At 47.0% G+C, this 18,145-nt stretch overlaps 1 protein-coding gene across 2 annotated transcripts in view; it reads left to right on the forward strand.

The window, feature by feature from the left end:
- Window positions 1-4,085: 4,085 nt before the first annotated feature.
- The window catches only part of RNF220 (ring finger protein 220), a 222,941-nt gene continuing 208,881 nt past the window's right edge, over window positions 4,086-18,145 (forward strand). The window contains exon 1 of one of the 2 annotated variants that reach the window (XM_037069664.1): window positions 4,086-4,760. In XM_037069664.1, coding sequence (XP_036925559.1) covers window positions 4,136-4,760 — 625 coding nt within the window. In that variant the 5' untranslated portion in view covers window positions 4,086-4,135. The remainder of the gene's footprint in view (window positions 4,761-18,145) is intronic. The other variant, XM_037069665.1, reaches the window with a different exon arrangement.

Genomic DNA, 18,145 nt, shown 5'->3' on the forward strand with positions numbered 1-18,145 from the left:
CCCTGCCCCGCGGGCCCCGTCCGACCGCGGACCAGGGCCCCTCACGCTCGTCGGTTCTTCGCCGGCCGGCGCCCTCGTTCTCCAAAGTTACGAATAGATTGTTTCGGGCGGAGGTTGTCGAGACCTAAAGTATTCTTTGTGCAAAGGCAACCGAGAGCTGGAAGGAGAGGTCAGGCCAAGGAGTGGCGGCCTCGGCTCTACGTTGTCCCGAAGTTGGTGTAGGTTTCGTCTTCACCTCTTCTTCCTCCGTTTTTCCTCAAAGAGTTGCTTTTTCCCGGGTTAAGACTCTTTCCGTTGAATCCTGCACCGCTGGCTGAGCCGGCAGCCCGGCAGCCCCGCACTGTAGACAGGCCGGGCTCTCTCGGATTCGCACCCCTTAGCCTGGGTCGGGGTCCAAATCTGGGACCGACACCTGGCCGCGTCTGAGTCACAGGCGGTGGCCCCAGCCCCGAAACGGTGTTAGCCTTGTGCTTCCTGAGCTGTTGCATATGGTGGTGAAATTTGTGTTAGAGCCGTGTTTCCAGACACCCCCTGGGCATGTGGTGTGCGGGAATTCTCTTCTGGGGAAGAAGTCTGTGAACTTAAAAAACTGTTTTTCTTTCCTGAGTTCTTCACAACCCACCACTACCCTGGCCCCATTTCCCATTGTTCTTTGTTTTTTAAGTTGCCTGCTAATTTTTTTTAAAGTTTATTTATGCAAGGGAAAAAAACATCGTTTAACTTCTTCTATTATTTTCATTCCTGGCTTTTGGAAACAGTTCAGAGACCACAAAAATGTCACCTGTTGTAATAAGCAGAAGCGTTGTGTGTGATTGCAACTGCCAGCAGAATCATAGTTTGGTGGGCGTTCGGAGAGAGGCTTTGCAGCTTTCTTTGTGGCCGTCATTTGCAAGTGGGTTTGGCTCCCAGCAGCAGCACTGTGGCTTCCTTCTACACCCATCCCTGGCGCGGGTCAGGAAGCCCAGACCCCGGGCAGGGATGGTCAGAAGCTAAAGTGAAAAATCGCCCACTCTCAGAGACTTTGTCTCTGGCTTTTGGTTTTTCTACGCGAAAGTGGCTAGTTTGCACCGGAGAGCGGGAGCCCTGCGCATCAGCCCAGACTCCGACGTTTTCACGTTCCCAACACCAGCTTCTTCATTTCATTTGTCTTGCTTCTGGCATGTTTAACCACGCAATTCCTGATCTCACTAATTATTCAGTTAGTTGGCGTGTTGTAATCGCTTTAAACCAGGGTCGAGAGTGTGATTTAACAAACAAACTCCCACACTTACAGACCGGAACCAAACCCACCATGTCAAGGACTTGAAATTTTTAAAGCTCAATATCTGTTGGTCCCTCCGTCCAACCTCTCTGCCTGCCAGACAATTTATTTAGCTTCGTGGATTGATCCCTCCTCCTTGTTTAGTTAATTCAACAAAGACTTTTTGCAATCTGTTTGGAGTTTGTCTGATGCCGTGGAAAAGTAGCTGATGATTTATTTGGTTGCTTTTCGATTTCTGTCTTCAGCCCTTCTTTCTCCGCCTTTCAGCAGGGATGTCAGCTGTTATTACTTCCTATTGATCCCTTTGCAAAGTGAGAAGTGAACTAAAATTAATGTCAATTCCACTGCTCGGATCAATAGCTGGAGTTATTTTAATCTGGATTTGCACGAAGTGCTAAATTAAAAAAAATCAGCATAGAGGCAGAAAAGTAACAGTTACTTACTTTCCCTTTGCCCAGTTCTTTACAGTCACCCAAATGCTCCATCAAGCTGATTATCTTACAATCCATATTTTTTTAATTAAGAGGGTCAGTTAGTTTTCTTATTTTGGGTTCTGTGTTTAAACCCATGACATTTTGACATTGGGAGTGTATTAACTATAGATTTTCATAATGACTGTGGTCTGCTGAAGCCTCATCTATACAAGTTGTTAATGTGAGGAGGGTGTAAGAAAGAAAAAGGAAAAGAAAAAAAGCACTCCCCCTCCCCCAACAGAGGCCAACGCCCACACAGGGGAGTAAAAGGGATGTGGCCTGGAAAAATATTGTTGATTTATTTTCAGGATAATGAAGTTTCAAATGAATAACCAGGTTTGAGTGATTCACCGTGTTCTGGTGGAGTGTCCGGTGCTGTCTCCAGATTACTAATTTATGAAACTCATTTAACATAATGAGGTGATCCAGGAAGTAAAAATAGACAGCGAATCCGAATCTTCTGGGTGATTGGTCATTTGGGGGGAGAAATGTTCCTCCCCTCACCCCCAGTGTGTTATGTTTGCCCCTTTCTCCAGCTTGCCTCATATAATGCTGCCCGTTGATGGACGAGTAGTTATTTCTGTTGTGAAGAGCTGGTTAGAACCCTCGGAACAGCCCTAGACCCGGTTTCAGAGCATCCATGTTGTGTGACTATTAATCTGACTTGAAAACAGCCAAGAACAGGATTCCCAGACTTGTCAGGCTCACTGTCTGTCCTTGGCAGACCGTTCCCTGCACTGCTATAACTTGACAGGAAAGTTATTTAAAATTTGGAAGAGAGAAAAATCCGTTAATGTGAGATACATAATCTGGTAATTTAGCAATGATGTCTATAAGGAAAGATGCCAAACGAGGAAGCAGTCTGATGGTGTGCACTCATCTTCCCAATTAATAACAGCCATTGACACGTCGGCTACAGGATGGGAGAAGGAAATACTCTCTTAGCACTGCATTAAGCCAGGAGGATTCATCTGCAGCTTAACTGAGGTTTCTCTGTTTGAGGGCAGACAAGTATAGGTACTCCATTATCTACGTGGGGTTTTTTTTAAGGGAGGGGGTAAATTTTATTTGAGATAAGACTCTCAATGGAAAGGTTATAATTTGCAGCAGATGGTGATTTTTGGTTACACTTTGAATTTAAGTTTCTATTTAGTGTATTTATTAGAAGTTAATAAGTCCTAGTAGTCATCGTGTGTTATCTGGAGTTTTGATAGATAGCCCTCCTTCCACTTCCCATTCAAAATAAATTTGAAACAGAATCAATGGCTGTGACAATGTGCAACCTAAATTTAAAAGAGAAATTGAAAGAAGTCTCCTCGAACTCCAATTCGTTCCAGGGGCCTTCACTGGGCATCAGCTCTGACTGGGCCAACAAGCAGAGCAAAATAAGTCAGAAATTTTGTTTACATTTTGCTCTAAATGTTAATGGCAAATTCAAGGCAGTTTACAAATCTACTTAAGAGTGAGTGCATTAGTAACTAGACTCACCGATCCATTCTTTGCTGCCCCTGAAAGACAGACGCTGTAAGAGAACATGTGCCCGAGGCACCCATTACGCTTTTAAACATTTTCAGAGCCACCGGGCATTTTATTGATGAAGGTTTTGTTTCTTCTCAGAAGAGAAGAAAGCCTGTGTGTTCAGAATGGGGTGTATGGCACATCTTCTGGAAACAGTCTCAGACGATGCGTGAAGATGTGTGTTTATGTATGTGCCAATGTGTGTGGTTTGTCCACACACACCATTTGTACTGCCTAACATGTACAGATGTTCATGGTCTAGATGTGCTTGCTTTAGGGACTTTTCAGGGTGAGGGCATCGTTAAGGGAGACGAATTGGAGACTCACACTACATAAGGGCCGTGGAGGTAGATCCTGGTCTCTGTTTAAACACCGGGCCTGCCATGAGTGGTGTATGCAGGAGGGAGCCCTTTAAAATATAGACCCCACCTAACCTACTGGGTGACTTGGCCTTCCAAAGCTCATTTGCTCAGGGAATATTGTATGTGGAGGTTTTATGATTTTTTTTCCTTTGCTGGGCTCAGGCGCATTTCACCCGGAACGTGTAGGGACCAAAGTCAGCTACGCGTACATCACAGTAAGTTGTCTATTGATTTTCCTGAATGAAAATGGTCTGATGCTGCTGCCCACTCACTCCTAAAGCCTGTGGTGTCTCTTGCCCGAGCATCTGTAAGCCAGAAGGATGGTGTTTCAGTCACTCGGGGTTTCCTATTTTTTCCTCCCCCTAACCTCCACCCCCCCATTTTTTCTCTTTGCCGTTTCTTCAGGTCGTAGAAGGGGATGATTCCCCAGTAACATTCCCTGCCCTGATCCAAGGTGCCGCTCAGCCTCCCTCCCGGGGAAGACTGCTTCTGTGTGACACGGGCCATAGGAAGAAACTCCAATGGACTTACACCGGGCAGCCTTCAAGATGGAGAACTCGACCTACCTCCCCAACCCGCTGGCATCCCCAGCACTGATGGTTCTGGCGTCCACGGCTGAGGCCAGCCGCGATGCTTCCATCCCTTGTCAGCAGCCACGACCCTTCGGTGTACCTGTCTCAGTAGACAAGGACGTGCATATTCCATTCACCAACGGTTCCTACACCTTTGCCTCCATGTACCATCGGCAGGGTGGGGTGCCGGGCACTTTTGCCAATCGTGATTTTCCCCCTTCTTTACTACATCTCCACCCCCAGTTTGCTCCCCCAAACCTAGATTGTACTCCAATCAGCATGCTGAATCACAGTGGTGTGGGAGCTTTCCGTCCCTTTGCTTCCACTGAGGACAGGGAGAGTTATCAGTCAGCTTTCACACCAGCCAAGAGACTGAAGAACTGCCATGACACAGAGTCTCCCCACTTACGCTTCTCAGATGCAGATGGCAAGGAATATGACTTTGGGACTCAGCTGCCATCGAGCTCCCCCGGTTCACTTAAGGTTGATGACACTGGGAAGAAGATTTTTGCTGTCTCTGGCCTCATTTCGGATCGAGAAGCCTCATCTAGCCCAGAGGATCGGAATGACAGATGTAAGTACTTCGGCGTGAGCCCTCCCAACCCCCAGTGAGCTCTGCCCGTTGGTAGTGTTCAACAGGTTGGTGGCCTTTCTCCTGCTCCTAGTAATGGGAAGGGCCAATTCCTTCCCATGCCATAGCTGGGGAAGACTAACATTTACTTGTCTCTGTTGGTAAGCATTGAGTGTTCTGTAGGAAATGTTTTTCTGAAGGTAGCCAGAGGCAAGTTGACCTCCACACTGCCTTTCTCTCCAGGGTGCGATTGGCTTATTCCCTGGGGACTCTGGAGTGAAGATGGGTACCATAAAGGTACTGGAGTGAATGTCATTTCGCTGGAAATGTAGGTTCCTAGGGAATTTGGGGGCCTGAACAAACTCATCCACCCCTCTTCTCTTTGCTATCCTCATTATGTTTCTCTGATCTCAGTATTGTATTTTAGCTTTTCCATTGTATCACATCCAGTAGACTCCACATGAATTTATTGTCCCAACTCTCAGCCCTTGTCCACATCAGGCTATTTTTCAAAGCAGGACAAAGGTGTCGTCAATCACCATAAAGCATTTCAAACAGCTGTATTTTCTTTGCAATTGCAAGGCTAGAAAGCCGACTTCTCTTGGGATTTCACAGGTTTGCTGGGTGCTTATCCTGGGGCTCACTTTGAGGACTAGACACGGCTGGCCTGTGTGGCTGCCCGATAGCTGATGTTCACAGCTGTTAGGAATTTCTGCTTACGGACCAGCTTTCTCGTGCTCTCCAAGTGCCTTGCTGGGCTCCGGCTGCCCTCCCTAAATCTTGATTTGGAACTTGTAGACGAGGACTACGGAATCCTGTGATCTCCTCGTTTAATGTAATATCATCAGAAAATAGTTGTGTTTTGAAGCTTTGGGGCTGTGGGTAGACAGAGCAGTTTTCTTCAAGCCTGGTGAAAATGTATGAACTGAGGGTGTTTTTCTGCCCAACCCTTTGTTCTAAGATTTGCTTCATTTTGTTTTCTTAAAAAAAACTACATCTGAGGTTTGCTTTCCCCTCTTCTCTATTTTTTTGTGCTCCCATCCTCTCTAACTGCCAACACGAATGGCATTTCTTTCTCTTCTCTTTATGATGCCGAGGAGAGTAATAGAGACATTGCAGCCCTCTCCCCTGTCGGCACTGCTTCCTCAGGCTGTCTCCTTGCATTAGGCACTGTGTTAACTTTCCTGCGCTCAAAGGCCTCTGCCTAAACCCAGCGTACCTTTTCAATAAAAGTCATCATAAAATCAACCTGTCTTGTAAATCCATCGCTCTTTGGTTTTGAAATATGTTGCGAGTGTGTCTTTTATGTCAGCGTCTGTAAGCCCGAGACCTCCCCATTTAAGGGAGAAGGCTTCTCTGCGACAGACAACTGCCAGGGTGCGCTCCCACTTTTGCTTTAGTTCCTCTTCTACCTCTTCCCTTCCTGGACAGCTGATGTGTGTGTGATGACCCCAGTTTGGGGTGTACCTGCTGAACAGGGACCGGCTTTGCGTTGGCCTGTTTTATTTTAGTTAATTTAGTTTTCATGTGTCAGTATGCAAGTGATCAAGGCTGGCTGCAATCTGACCTCTGGCTAAAATTGCTCTGGATTAGGGTGTGACCAATTCTGCCCCCATTTCCTCCAAGAACACAAGTTGAAAATGAAATCCTCTCAAAACTAATATGCCATAAAGTAACATCCGCAGATAAAGATTCCTTTCTTTACTCTTAACAGATCCAGCTTGTCTCCATTTTTCTATCTTTTTAGCCCAAACCTGTATCATGCCCCCAGAGCAGGAGGAGGCTTGTTAGTCAAGTCAGAACTCATAGATGTGGACATCCATTCCCCTCCGAGTGTCAAAGCCATAACTCTTCTGGTTGCCTGGTTTGCATTGTGTGGTGGTGCCATCCCCCATGGAGATGGATCCCTCACACAGGAATACGCCTGGGTGGAGAAAAATTAAATGAGTCTGTCTCCCAAAGTGAAATGGGATTCTGACCTTGAAATTAATGAGATTCTGATCAGAAGGGTGGGGAAACTTCTTTATTTCAGATTGTACTGTTACATAAATTGCAGCCCATTCTCCCTCTGTTTAAAATATTCTTCCTTTAGATAGTAGTTTGTGTTCTCTCTTTTTCTCTTACACAAATATTCAGCCTATAGGTATGCGTGGGGGGGGTGTTTGTACACCCACAGTATTTTCTGGAGTCCTATTTGGGACTAATCTTCAACAAAAAAAAAGGTACAAAGTGAAGAAGAGACTGTTGCCCGGTGATAACCCTGGATCTGTGCTCTTTTCTCCTTCTTTTTCTTGGGCAGTGCAGCAGCCGCCGCAGGGTTGTACTGCGTAGCATCTGTGTTTTTGATTTTAAGTGTTTGGGAGGCTGGAGAAACATCTTTCTGTACGGAAGGGTTGAAGAGGCACTGTGACTAAGTCTGCAGCAGCTTTCTGGGCTCCTGTCATATGCCGCTGTGTGTCAGAATATTTATGGTCTGTTTTATGTAAATACATATTTAAGGGCCGTTAGAAGGCCTGATTATTCCCACTAGATGCCTTTCAGGTCCTCCCTCCAGAACCGTTCTGAAATAAGTAATATTTCTCAGATAATCGAGTGACAGTATGTAAGACCGCTTCCAAAGGGAGAGCCTGAGGGGCAGATGGGGCAGAGAGGGGGATGGGAAGGCTGGAAGAGAGAGGATAGAAAGTGTTCCAAAGAGCAAAGGAATAGGTTAAGTGTCTTTCGCCTAGACTGCCAATATAATATAATATAACATAAACCATATCTATTTTAGTTTTTTATTCTTAAAATCTTAGAGTTAATTTCTGATATGGCTGACTCATTTTTCAGTTCTCTTCATATACATACATTTTTTTCATAAAATATTAAAAATGTTTTAATTAAATGCAGCAGTAAAACTCCTAAAGAAGCATTTAGCTCTAGGGTTTTTGGGGTTTTTTTGTGGAGGGAAGTGAGGGAGGGTAACTGGCATGTGTGTGTCCCTTAAACAGAGTAGAAGTTTTCTGAGTTTTAGGTCAATGAAAACTCGATGTTACAGTGGAAACACTGACAGTTTTTACTGTCGCAGCCGCCCCTGCTCACACACTACACCCATATGCAGACACGTTCCCCTGTGAGAGCATCTGAGAGAGGGGCCTGCAGACGGTGTAATGTGCATGTGTTCTTGCCTTCAGTCTGGGTGTTGATAGGCAGGATTTCTTTTGTTATTAAATATGCGTTTTTGTAGAAAGAAATGTAGCTATTTGGGTAAAGTATTGTCTCTCCTAGTAAATGATTCCTGTTTGCTTGCCTGTTCATCTACCTGGCATCCCAGGTGGTTCCCGAGGTAGGTGTTGGGCTCTATGGGAAAAAGAAGCCTTTGCTCTCCAGGACCGACTTGTTTGCCCTGGAAAAAGGGAGCAGTATTTTGGGAGAAGCCGCTCGTGGAGGATACGTGATTCCCCAGGAGGGGACTGAGGTAACTCCTGTTTATTGTCACTCCCTGAACCAGTCTCCCAGGGCTCCTTGTCCAGGGAAATGACGCAAAAATTTATGGGCCAATTACAAACAGTCCACGTGTGTCTTACATATGAAGTGTCTACAGCTATGTTTCCCAGGGCTTTTAAAATAAACATTTCCTCATTAAGGAAACTTTCCAACAAAGGGAAGATAAGTATTGTCTGCTGCCTTGTACTAGAATCTATACATTTACTACCCCTTTGGCATTCTGGCTCTCATCTTGTGCATTTCCTCATTATTCTCTTCGGGCCACCCCTGTGCCTAGATGTCCGCCTGGGTGACACAGTCTTTGGCTAGCCTGCCAGTCAATCCACTCAGCCCAAATTGGAGTTGGCCCATATGCATGCTTACTCGAGGGTTGAGAGGGACCAGAAATGCTCATGTGGAGTGATGACTGGCCCTGCCTTCTGGCTTACCTCAGGAATGGGCACTGGGCACTGACCACAAGTGGCCCTCTTTCCTTGGCCCTTCCCTGTGGTCGGGCAGATTCACAGGTAGGCAGGAAACTGGTAATTCACAGCAGCTCCAGGATGTCCTACTTGCATTCTCAGGTCCCAAAAGCCCTGAGAATGTGTCTTACAAGGGCATGTATCATTTAAGACCCTGTGTTCTAAGAATCAAACATAGTGGGTACATAGGCCCAGGTCAGCCCAGAAAGAAGAGGGTCAGCTACATCATCATAGTGGTGTTGTTAGTGGGGATGCTTCCCAAGGGCTCTGGGACTGGGGTGGGCAGGGACCCTAATCTGAGCTTTTAGGAAAACTGCTGTTGCTGGAAAGAAATGTCTGGAGTTCTCAGGTCACCAGGCTGAACTGGACTGTAGCTGATTCATATGACCACTGTGAGAGGGTCAGCAGACCCCGATGGGTCAGATGGTTTTCTCTGTATTGCCTGCCCAGACTAGCCCCATTGCTGCTCAGCTGCACCCTGGCTTCTCCCGGAGACCCTTTTTAAGAACTCCTGTGATGTGTTTGGTTGTTCACTCCCAACACAGTCATGGAGACTCCTTTTCATGCTGCTGGGTTTAATTGTCTTGTTGGGATAAAGAAATGTTTGCACAGCTAAAGTGGGGCCGGGCTGGACGGGAGCAGTCCCTGATGGCTGCAGAGCCAGCTGGCCTGGCTTGGCTCAGCGCTCTGCCCGCCCGCCCGCCCCGCGGCTGGGCTCGTTCCCGCTCCGGCCCTCGCTCTCTTCCCCGTCCTCTCTCCACGCCGCGCCGCTCTGGTCGGCGGCTGCCTCCTCGCACGGCCGGAATGCCTAATCACCATGGTGAGAAAACGGACACCGCAGCCGTCCTCCCTCCCCGCCTTGCGCCCTCCCTCCCATCAATTGTCATGCAGAAGTGATCCAGGCTGCCGTTTCCTCACGGCCGCCAGCCTGCCCCTGGCCGCTCCCGGCAGAAGGGTGGCTGGTAATTGATCGTCTGGGGGAGGGGGGCGCGGAGAGGCGCGAGGCCGGGCCAGGGGAGGACGGACCACATAGTGGGCCCCGTTGGCTCGCATGAAAGAGACCCCCCAGCCTCCGCCACCGAGATGGCTTTCAAGTGGTTCCACAAATGTTGGTGACTTCGCCGTCGCACAGCCGGACTGGGAGGCTGCGGGACAACTCCCGGCGCTGCCCCAGGCGGGCCCAGCGCCGCTGCCTGCGGCCCGGACCGAGGGCAGGCCTGGTCCGCAACCCGCGCCCCGCCCCGCCCTCCACGTTCCTCGCCCGAGTCGCACTCCTAACCGAGCCCTGGTTAGGTTTCCTGGACGTCGCCTGAGCGGCAGAGACAGAGTGGGGCCAGGAGAAGGGCGATCCGGGAGGGGGCTCACCCCCGCGGAGGTCGGGGCGCCGCGGGGCCCGGCGGGAGGTGCAGGTGGGCGGGTGGGCAGTCCCCGGGGGCACAGGCGAGGGGTGGGGGCAGGCGGCGGTGGGGAGAGCCCAGGGCGCGCGGCGGAGGGAGGATGGACGTGTCCTCGCGTCTGGAGCTGGCTGTTCTCTAGGCACTAACGGACTTGGAGGTTTCTCGTGTGGATTCGAAATGCCCTCCCCATCCTGCAATCCAAGTCCGTAAAACGTTCCGAGGGACGCTTCCCAAGTCCAGGGCTTCGGGAATCCGAGGACGGCTGGCGTTCGGGCGAGGCGAGTCGCGGCAGCCTCTGACCGCGGAGGCTCGCGGCCAGCACAGCGGGGCGCGTTCGAGTCTGGGCAGTTTCTGGAACTCTTCCCACGGGAAGTTTTCCGGGGCTGTCTTCCGGTCAGCGGCCCCCGGTTGATTATTTGGTGGCCCTTTTTTGTTTGAAAACAAAAAACACACACATTGTATCCAAATAACAAATGTTGCTCTCCCTCCCCACCCCTTTTGCTCATTAGGGGGAAAGGGGGGAGGAAAGGGGAAAGGAAACTGAAAAATAGAATTGTTTTTATATTGCTTTTTCTTATTTTTAACCCTTATTAATTATACCCATCTAGTTAACGAATATTAGCACGTTGAAATGTATTCTTTGTAAATACTCAGGATCTGGAGTGACATTTAATAGTTATATTTTTATACTGTTTCTTCATATTTTAGCTGTTACTAGCCACATCTGTCTGGTAGGTAAATACCAGAGCACAGGTTGCAATGCACTCTTTATAAATATGTGGGTTTTAGAATGATGATTTTTTTGTAAAACCCACATGATTTTAGCACCAAAATGACAATTTTTGGATTTGAATATACTCTTCCAACAATTTAATGGCATTTTCAGTGCTGTTTTACCCTCTTAAGAAGAGATAAACTATAGACTTAAGGATAACTTATTGCTATATATTAGCTAAAATGCCCTAATTTTAAAAAAAATACCATTTAAGTTGTGACATTGTTGTTAAGCAGTGTGTTTTTATCCTTTGTAACCTCAAAGGGTGGGGATTTGTAAATGTCTCTCTAACTTTGGAGCAAGGAGAATTTTTCTGCAAAAGAACTTTCACCTACTTTCTCTCTCAGACCTTTGCCGGGAAGAGATCCTGAATTGAAACCTATGGGGTTAGGCCTGGCAACATGATAGGCTGTGGTATGAATCCGTAAACCTGGTAGATGCTAAATAAACAGGAATAATTTATTCCCTTCCAGCCTTATTCAATAGATCAGACTTTTCTATCACATTTTAGTCTTAGTGTTAAATTTTTTTCTTGCATTTGTGACAGTCCTATGAAAGGGTTCAGTGTTAGTTGAGTATTGAATAAATTGATGGTGATGATTATAATCTATTTTTTACCTTAAGTTTTTATCAATTTGCCACTCTCCATCATTGCACTGGATAATATCTCTGAGACTGCTATCCCAAAGGCATGGCTGTTTATGGACAGGAAGAATTTATTTATGCCTTGAGGTCTGATAATGACGAAGGCAGGTGGGGAGTTTTTCAAGACTTTAGTGAAATTACTTTTCTCAAGTATAGACTTACTTTGTCATTTATTTTGTTTACTGAAAAAATCATAACTTAAAAAATAATCTAAAGCTTGCTTTCCCCCCCACTCTCTAGAAACCTAAGATCGGAGTCTGTTCTGCCCCCCAACGTCTCCCATAGCATTATAGCCCCCATCATGGAGTCCACCAACATGGATCTGCTTTTGGTGTGTGTTTTAGGGAAGAGAGCTCCTACCTGCATCCTGGTTGAAGCTGGAACCAGATGAGTGATGTGGGGGCTTTGTAGACACATAGAATCATCCGGCGGTTCAGACATTCGACCGTTCATTTTGTCTGTAGAATGTTTTCTGATTGAAGATGACCTAGAGTAGAGGAAAGTTATATTTTTGAGGGAAGACCTGGTGCTCATCCAGCACATTCTGTTTAGTGGACACAAGCTTTAGGACAGTCTAGAGCTGTGTGTGTGAAGAAGGAACCTTTTGGTACAGTCTCATGAGAAATCAAGCTCAGTAAGCCTGAGTGTGACTCACCAGACAGGGGTTGTCTTTTTCCACTGAAATTCATTTGCAGGCCGAGACTTACGGCTCTGCATCCATCTTAGAGCAGCAGACGGTCAGAAAGATGTAGGGAGGGGGAGAGGGCCAGCCCAGAGAGACCTTTGCTTGATCTTCAGGTGTATGATTCTCATTTAGGTGCCAGCTAATCCTATATTGCTCTCATTTGACCTTGCTTTTGGGGGGTTTGATTCAAACCGAGTAAGAGTGGTCTAGCATAATAAATACAGACTAAATGCTGTATTTGTTCCTTTGAGCTACAACTTGAATATGTTTCAGATCAAAGGCAGGGAGGCAATATCATGTATGTAGTAGTTATGAGTTCAGCCTCTGGAATAAAAATCTGACCCTTTAGCTTACTTGCTCTGTGACCTTGGGCAAATTACTTAACCTTCCTGGGCCTCAGTATTCTCACCTGTAAAGTGGGAATTATACGACCTTAAAGGATTGTTGTGAAGGACTGAATGAGATTCAATGCACAGATAATGGTTAGAACAGTTCCTCACACATGCAAATACATAATGACTATTATTACTTCGTGGACAATCTGGTGGTATAATCTTCGTTGTTAGAAGCGCTGATATAGCCCAACACAGGGTCATTAACAACTAGCATGTATGAAGGATCCTTTCACACACTCCTGCCTTATGGCAAAGAGGGAGGGAGAAAAGCTCAGAGCCTTTTTCTGTGATAACCAGCTGCTTTACCTCCCTTCATTATTATCCATCCGCCAGGGTGAGCCCTGGTGTTCCTCTGACCTACAGTCTTCATTGTATTTAGAAGCAAGGTAGTATTAGAGTTAAAGAAACCGCATCTCTCTCTGAGTCAGAAAGAGGCTTGACTAAGGTTAGCTGTCTAGGCAGTGGAGCAGGTTAGAAAATCTTATCGTATTTTTTTATTCTGGAATTTTGTATTACAGATACTGTTGGAGTAAATGGGCCATTAGAATTTGTGTGTAATAGAGATTTGGGTTAAACATAATCAGATTTGCTATAATGGTATTTGAGTACTATTAGAATTCAAAGTCCCAGAGTTTCAAGTATGTCCTTCGGTTTTAAGTTATACAGGCACTTTTACCCTCTTGCCTATGTGAGAAAAATCTGTGAACCTTCCCCCATCTGTGCGTGTCACAGTCCCACAGCATGATGGATGGTCTCTGCTTGGGGGAGGCTTAGGGTGGGGCTTGAAGGGGCCTTGTAGGTCAGGGGAGAAATACGGCCGCGGGACTGAGCTGGGGGCGCTGCAGAGGAGGGATTAGCAGGGGAAGGGGAGGGTTGGGCGGGGATGGGCCTCTTCCATAGTGTCTGTGTGCATTCTCTTAGGAGTAAAAGAGGGCTGTTCATTACCCTGAGCGCACAAATAAACTCAGTGTTTCTCTCTTTGTAGAGAAGAAGCCCCATGGGGCTTGGGAATACTAGAGAATGACTCTACACGTCAGTGGGAGAGGTGGGAAGTAGGATGGGAGTGGGAAAGACGGACCCTCTGCTTGAGGACCTTGGATTTCTGCCTGTTATTTAAGTACAGTGGTTCACGTTTGAAAAGTCTTCTGTTCACGAATGTGTGTAGCAGAAATAGCCATTGGAGGCAAGTTGCCCAATACCTCAATCCCTGTCAGTCCTCTCATGAATTCGTTTGAGAGAAGGGCCTCCGTTCACTGCTGGGGGCAAAGTGTCTCTAGGTCATAGAGCACCTACTTTTCCTTTCTCCCTATCTCCAGTCTTTGCCACATACAGACACAAAAGTGCGTGGGAGGTAGGAAGGGAACTGCTATGTTAATTTTTAGTTTCTAAAGAAGAGGGGAAGTCTGGGATTTAGGCCCAAATGCCTAAATTATAGTTATGAAGGAATTCTAGGAAAAGAAAACGTGGGGTCTAAGATGTAGATAGGTGAGGAACAGCACATGCTAGGGTGAGTAATCAGCAGGACTGCAGTTAGAGCCTAGGCTTCAGCTTCCTTCCTGAGCAGTAAAATTTAAAAAAATCCTTACAACAACAAAAGTCTGGACGCATGGGCTTCCTTCCTGACAGGCCAACCTGGTGGGGCTTCATTCAAACTGAGCAGCAGTCAAGGCTGATTTACGGGTAAGAGATCCCAGACAGACGGGTGGGCTTAACCCTTTCCTGACCACAGAGGTGTCTTACTGCAAACGCCGCCTGCCCTCTTCTTCCAGCCTCCCGTCATGGTGTGCGTAGACTTTATTGTCCTTGGTCTTCATTGAGAGAGAGAGTACCTGCTGCCGAAAGATCCAGTGAAAAAGCTCGGCCTATGAAAGGTTGAGTGACCTGTGAGAGATCTTAGCATCAAGTCTGTGACAGAGCTGGCATTGTGGCTTATGGCTGGCAACTCTCAGGCTCTTGGTGACATTGTATTGACTTCAGAGTGTTGTGTCCATCTTTGCTCACAGGAGGTGCCTTCTGGAGTCCATATTGGGGTGATCCTGCGAGCCTCAGTTCTACCTCCGTCCGATAGTGGTACTTTAGAGGGAACAGTCCTGCTTCATCTTAGGTGTTTATTGGTGGCGATGTGGCTAAAACTGTGGCAGAGTATGTGAGGTGTGATTAAGTTTCTATCTTAGTAGAGAGTATGATGTACTCATTAATACATTTGACCATGTATCCAGTATTTACTGAATACCTGCATTGCTCTAGGCATCATGCTATGTTCTGAGGGTATGATGATAGGCAAGACAGATTATAGTCCCCTGCCTTACTGTAGTTTAATATTTAGTGAGCAACTGCAGGATATTGTGAAGAGTACTATCATGGGGAAGAATAATAATGCCATGGGGTTAGAAGTAGGAGCGCCTGATCTTGGCTAAGAGTCACGGATAGCTTTCTGGCTCCTTGACACAAGTGACTTTTTTAACTGATATATGAAATAAGAAGGAGTTCCTTATTCAAAGGGGCTAGATGTGGCCGTTTGCTTTTCTGGACAAAGTATGGCACCTGAGAGTGGAAGAAAGAACTGCAGAGCTTCCAAGGATTTCTCATGATAAAGTAAGAATAGAGTTTCTCTCTTCCAGGACCTGAAGCCTGACCTCAGATCTCTATAGCACTTCATCCCATAGCCAGGTATTCTTGAGAATGTCCATTTGATACTTATATGTTTATGAGACCCAACATTATATACGGCCTTGCTTATAAAGTCACTTTCTGAAGATCAGTCACCATGAGCTATTTTGTGGCAACATAGGACATCTTATGAGCAACCAGAACCATGCTTGATGAGAAGTGGACACACAGGAAATGTTTGCTGAAGTGAAGGAAGGCCGTTACCCTACGGCTGTCTAGTGAGGTAGATCGAGAGCCCTGGTCGCTTCACTGAAGTTCTCACTCAGCTCTGTACTCTGCCCTGAACAGAGACCTGATAGCTTTCAGGACCTAGAGTCGTCCCTGAGCCATTCAACCAAGCCACATAGCACCCGGTATTCTTGGCAGGATTTCTTGGCCGAGTTTCCAGTGGGAGGTGTGTTGCCCAGGCTTGACTTTCGTGAGGGAGGGTAGGTGTGTAGTGCCAAGACTATTGAAGAGGGAAAAAGAGAAAGAAACTGTTGCTCCAGCCTGGCACACGGAGGCCTACTAGAAACAGTTCCTTCCAGCCAGTGCCTCTGTGCGCTGCCATTCCTCTTGTGGTTTTCCTGCCCCTGGCCTCCTTATCGTCGTCACCTCTCTGCATCCACAGCATTTCCTGAGCTCCTGTGTGTGGAGCACTGTGCTCAGTGCTGTTGCAGGGGCACCAGAGAAGTGGGAGATGAAACTTCCTCTTCTTGAGGGCCTTATGGTTAAGGTGAGTATATATATGAAAAAGAAACGATAATACAAAAAAAACCACAGAAAATAAGGACTCTGGAGCTTCAGGAGAAGGAGTAATCCCCCAGGGCTAGAGTTCTTAAAATGTAATCTAGGACCAGCTGCTTCTAGGTCACTTGTAGTACTGGTGGAGGAGGGTCGGGTGGAGAAAGCTCTTCATATTGCAGATTCCCAGGGCCCACCTCAGATCTCCTAATCAGAATCACGGAGACTATGGCCTGGAAATTTGTAAGTTTAGGAAGCCAGTTTATGAATCACTCATCTTGGGTGAGAGTCTCAGGAGCAGCTTTTCTCAGAGGAGGAGTATGACCTTGGAGGAAGGGGAGTTAGGACTAGGTGAGTGGAGAGGAAAAGTCTGGGATTCCACCCAGGAGCCCGGAAATGGTCTGAATAAAGACGCTGGGTCTGCTCATGACAATGCCTTTCTTGTATAGTCTCCTTTCTTCTCCAGTCTCCTGTCCAGCTGCCTCTAGTTCTTCCCTTTGCCTCTGCTCCTCCTTGGGTTCTTTCAGTTTTCCTCCCTGATTGCTGATCAGCTGACTGTATATGCTCACACAGCCCCATTCTTGGTGCAATATTGTAGTTATGAGGCAGCCCAGCGGAGGGGTTCACGGTGCTTAGCCAGATGTGAGGGAGGCCGGTTGTGCTTTGGTGCTCCTTGGGGCGCCAGCCAGCTTGTCTTCTCACTGCTGTTACACGGCCCAAAAGGGGCTGCAGAGGGGTTTTTTGCCAGCCTCCTCTCTCCTCTTCCCCAGCCCTTAAGCTTTCTTATGCCAAAATGCTCGTTTGTAAAGAAATAAGGGCCGGACCTTAGAGAAATCTCTGACAGAATTACTCACCGGCACCTGCAGATTGTCAATCTAACTTAAGCTTTAACCCTTCTGGTGGCAGCTGCCAGGGCCAGAAATGAACCTGGTCCTACGTTCAGGTGGCTTCAGACACCTGCACATTAGTGGATGCTCTCATCCGCCTTGGTTGTGGCTTTGGGAATAGTGTCTTTTCCCCAACATTCTCCCCTCCTTGTAAACACTTACACATTGTATTGAATTATTTACTGAATTGTCCCTCTTTCTTGGGCCCATGTCTATCTCCTTGCATGATTATCTAGTGTTTCTCCTCATGTAGCAACTTGGCTCAAAAATATTTATGAGAAAAAGTGACCCCAAGACCACTTTTCTCTGGCCAAGCTATGCTGGCTCTATCCATGTTGACACAGTCTTAAGGACCACCCAGGGCTGGGCACCTCCTGACTCATTTACAAGTGGGAAGTGATGACTAGAAATAGAGGCATTGCGAACAGCTCAGTGACAGGACAAGAGCCCAGAGCCAGAAGCTCTGGCTTGTCACTTACTGCCGTGTAACTTTGGGTAAGTTGTTTTGTTTCTCTGAGTTCCAGCAACTCATAGCTAAAACAGGAGCTGGCAAATAAGCCTTGTTCTATCTTATAGGGTTGTTGAATGAGAAAAGATAACACAGGCATGTTTTGTAATGTAAATGTAACCCTGTAAAGGCCCCCTCCCCCATGCACACACCACACAAAGAACATACAAACAATACATATCTAGCCCCTTCCAAGAACTTCTGTCTAAACAGCAGAATGGTCCTAGGAGACGAAAGCAGTTCATGAAATACCTGAGTGTTCATCCTAGAGGGAGCCCTCTTACACGCTGTTTCATCCTTGAACTTGGGCTCCAGAAGAGTCTGTGTTCCCTGTCACCACCTGCAGCGTGGTTTCCCTCGGTGGTCTGAGACAAAAGTTACTGTCGACTTTTTGTGAATGTAGGTTGACAGGCCACTTCCTCTACAGATCTGGGGCATCTCAGCTGAAATTTAATTTCATTAGATTCCCACTACTTTTCTTCTCAGCGAAGTTCAGAGTACCGTTAATTTTTTGTTTCCAGAGCTAGTGACTCTGTTTCTACTTTGTGGATGGAAATGTTTTGGCTCAGAGGTGTAATGCCTCAGCCTAAAGAATGGTAGGCAGAATCAAGATGCAGAGGGCTTTCTGCCCCAGAGACCTTTCCTAGGCTGCAAGAATAGCCCTGCGCGACAGGCCAGCATTACAAGGCGAAGAGGGCTGTGTCAGATTTGGAAGGATTTTGGAGGGCTTGCCCTTAGCAGAGATCTTTCGAAGTC

Source organism: Sturnira hondurensis, unplaced genomic scaffold, assembly GCF_014824575.4.
Source record: "Sturnira hondurensis isolate 20B ecotype Veracruz unplaced genomic scaffold, ASM1482457v3 Scaffold0018725, whole genome shotgun sequence".
NCBI classification, from domain to species: Eukaryota; Metazoa; Chordata; class Mammalia; order Chiroptera; family Phyllostomidae; genus Sturnira; species Sturnira hondurensis.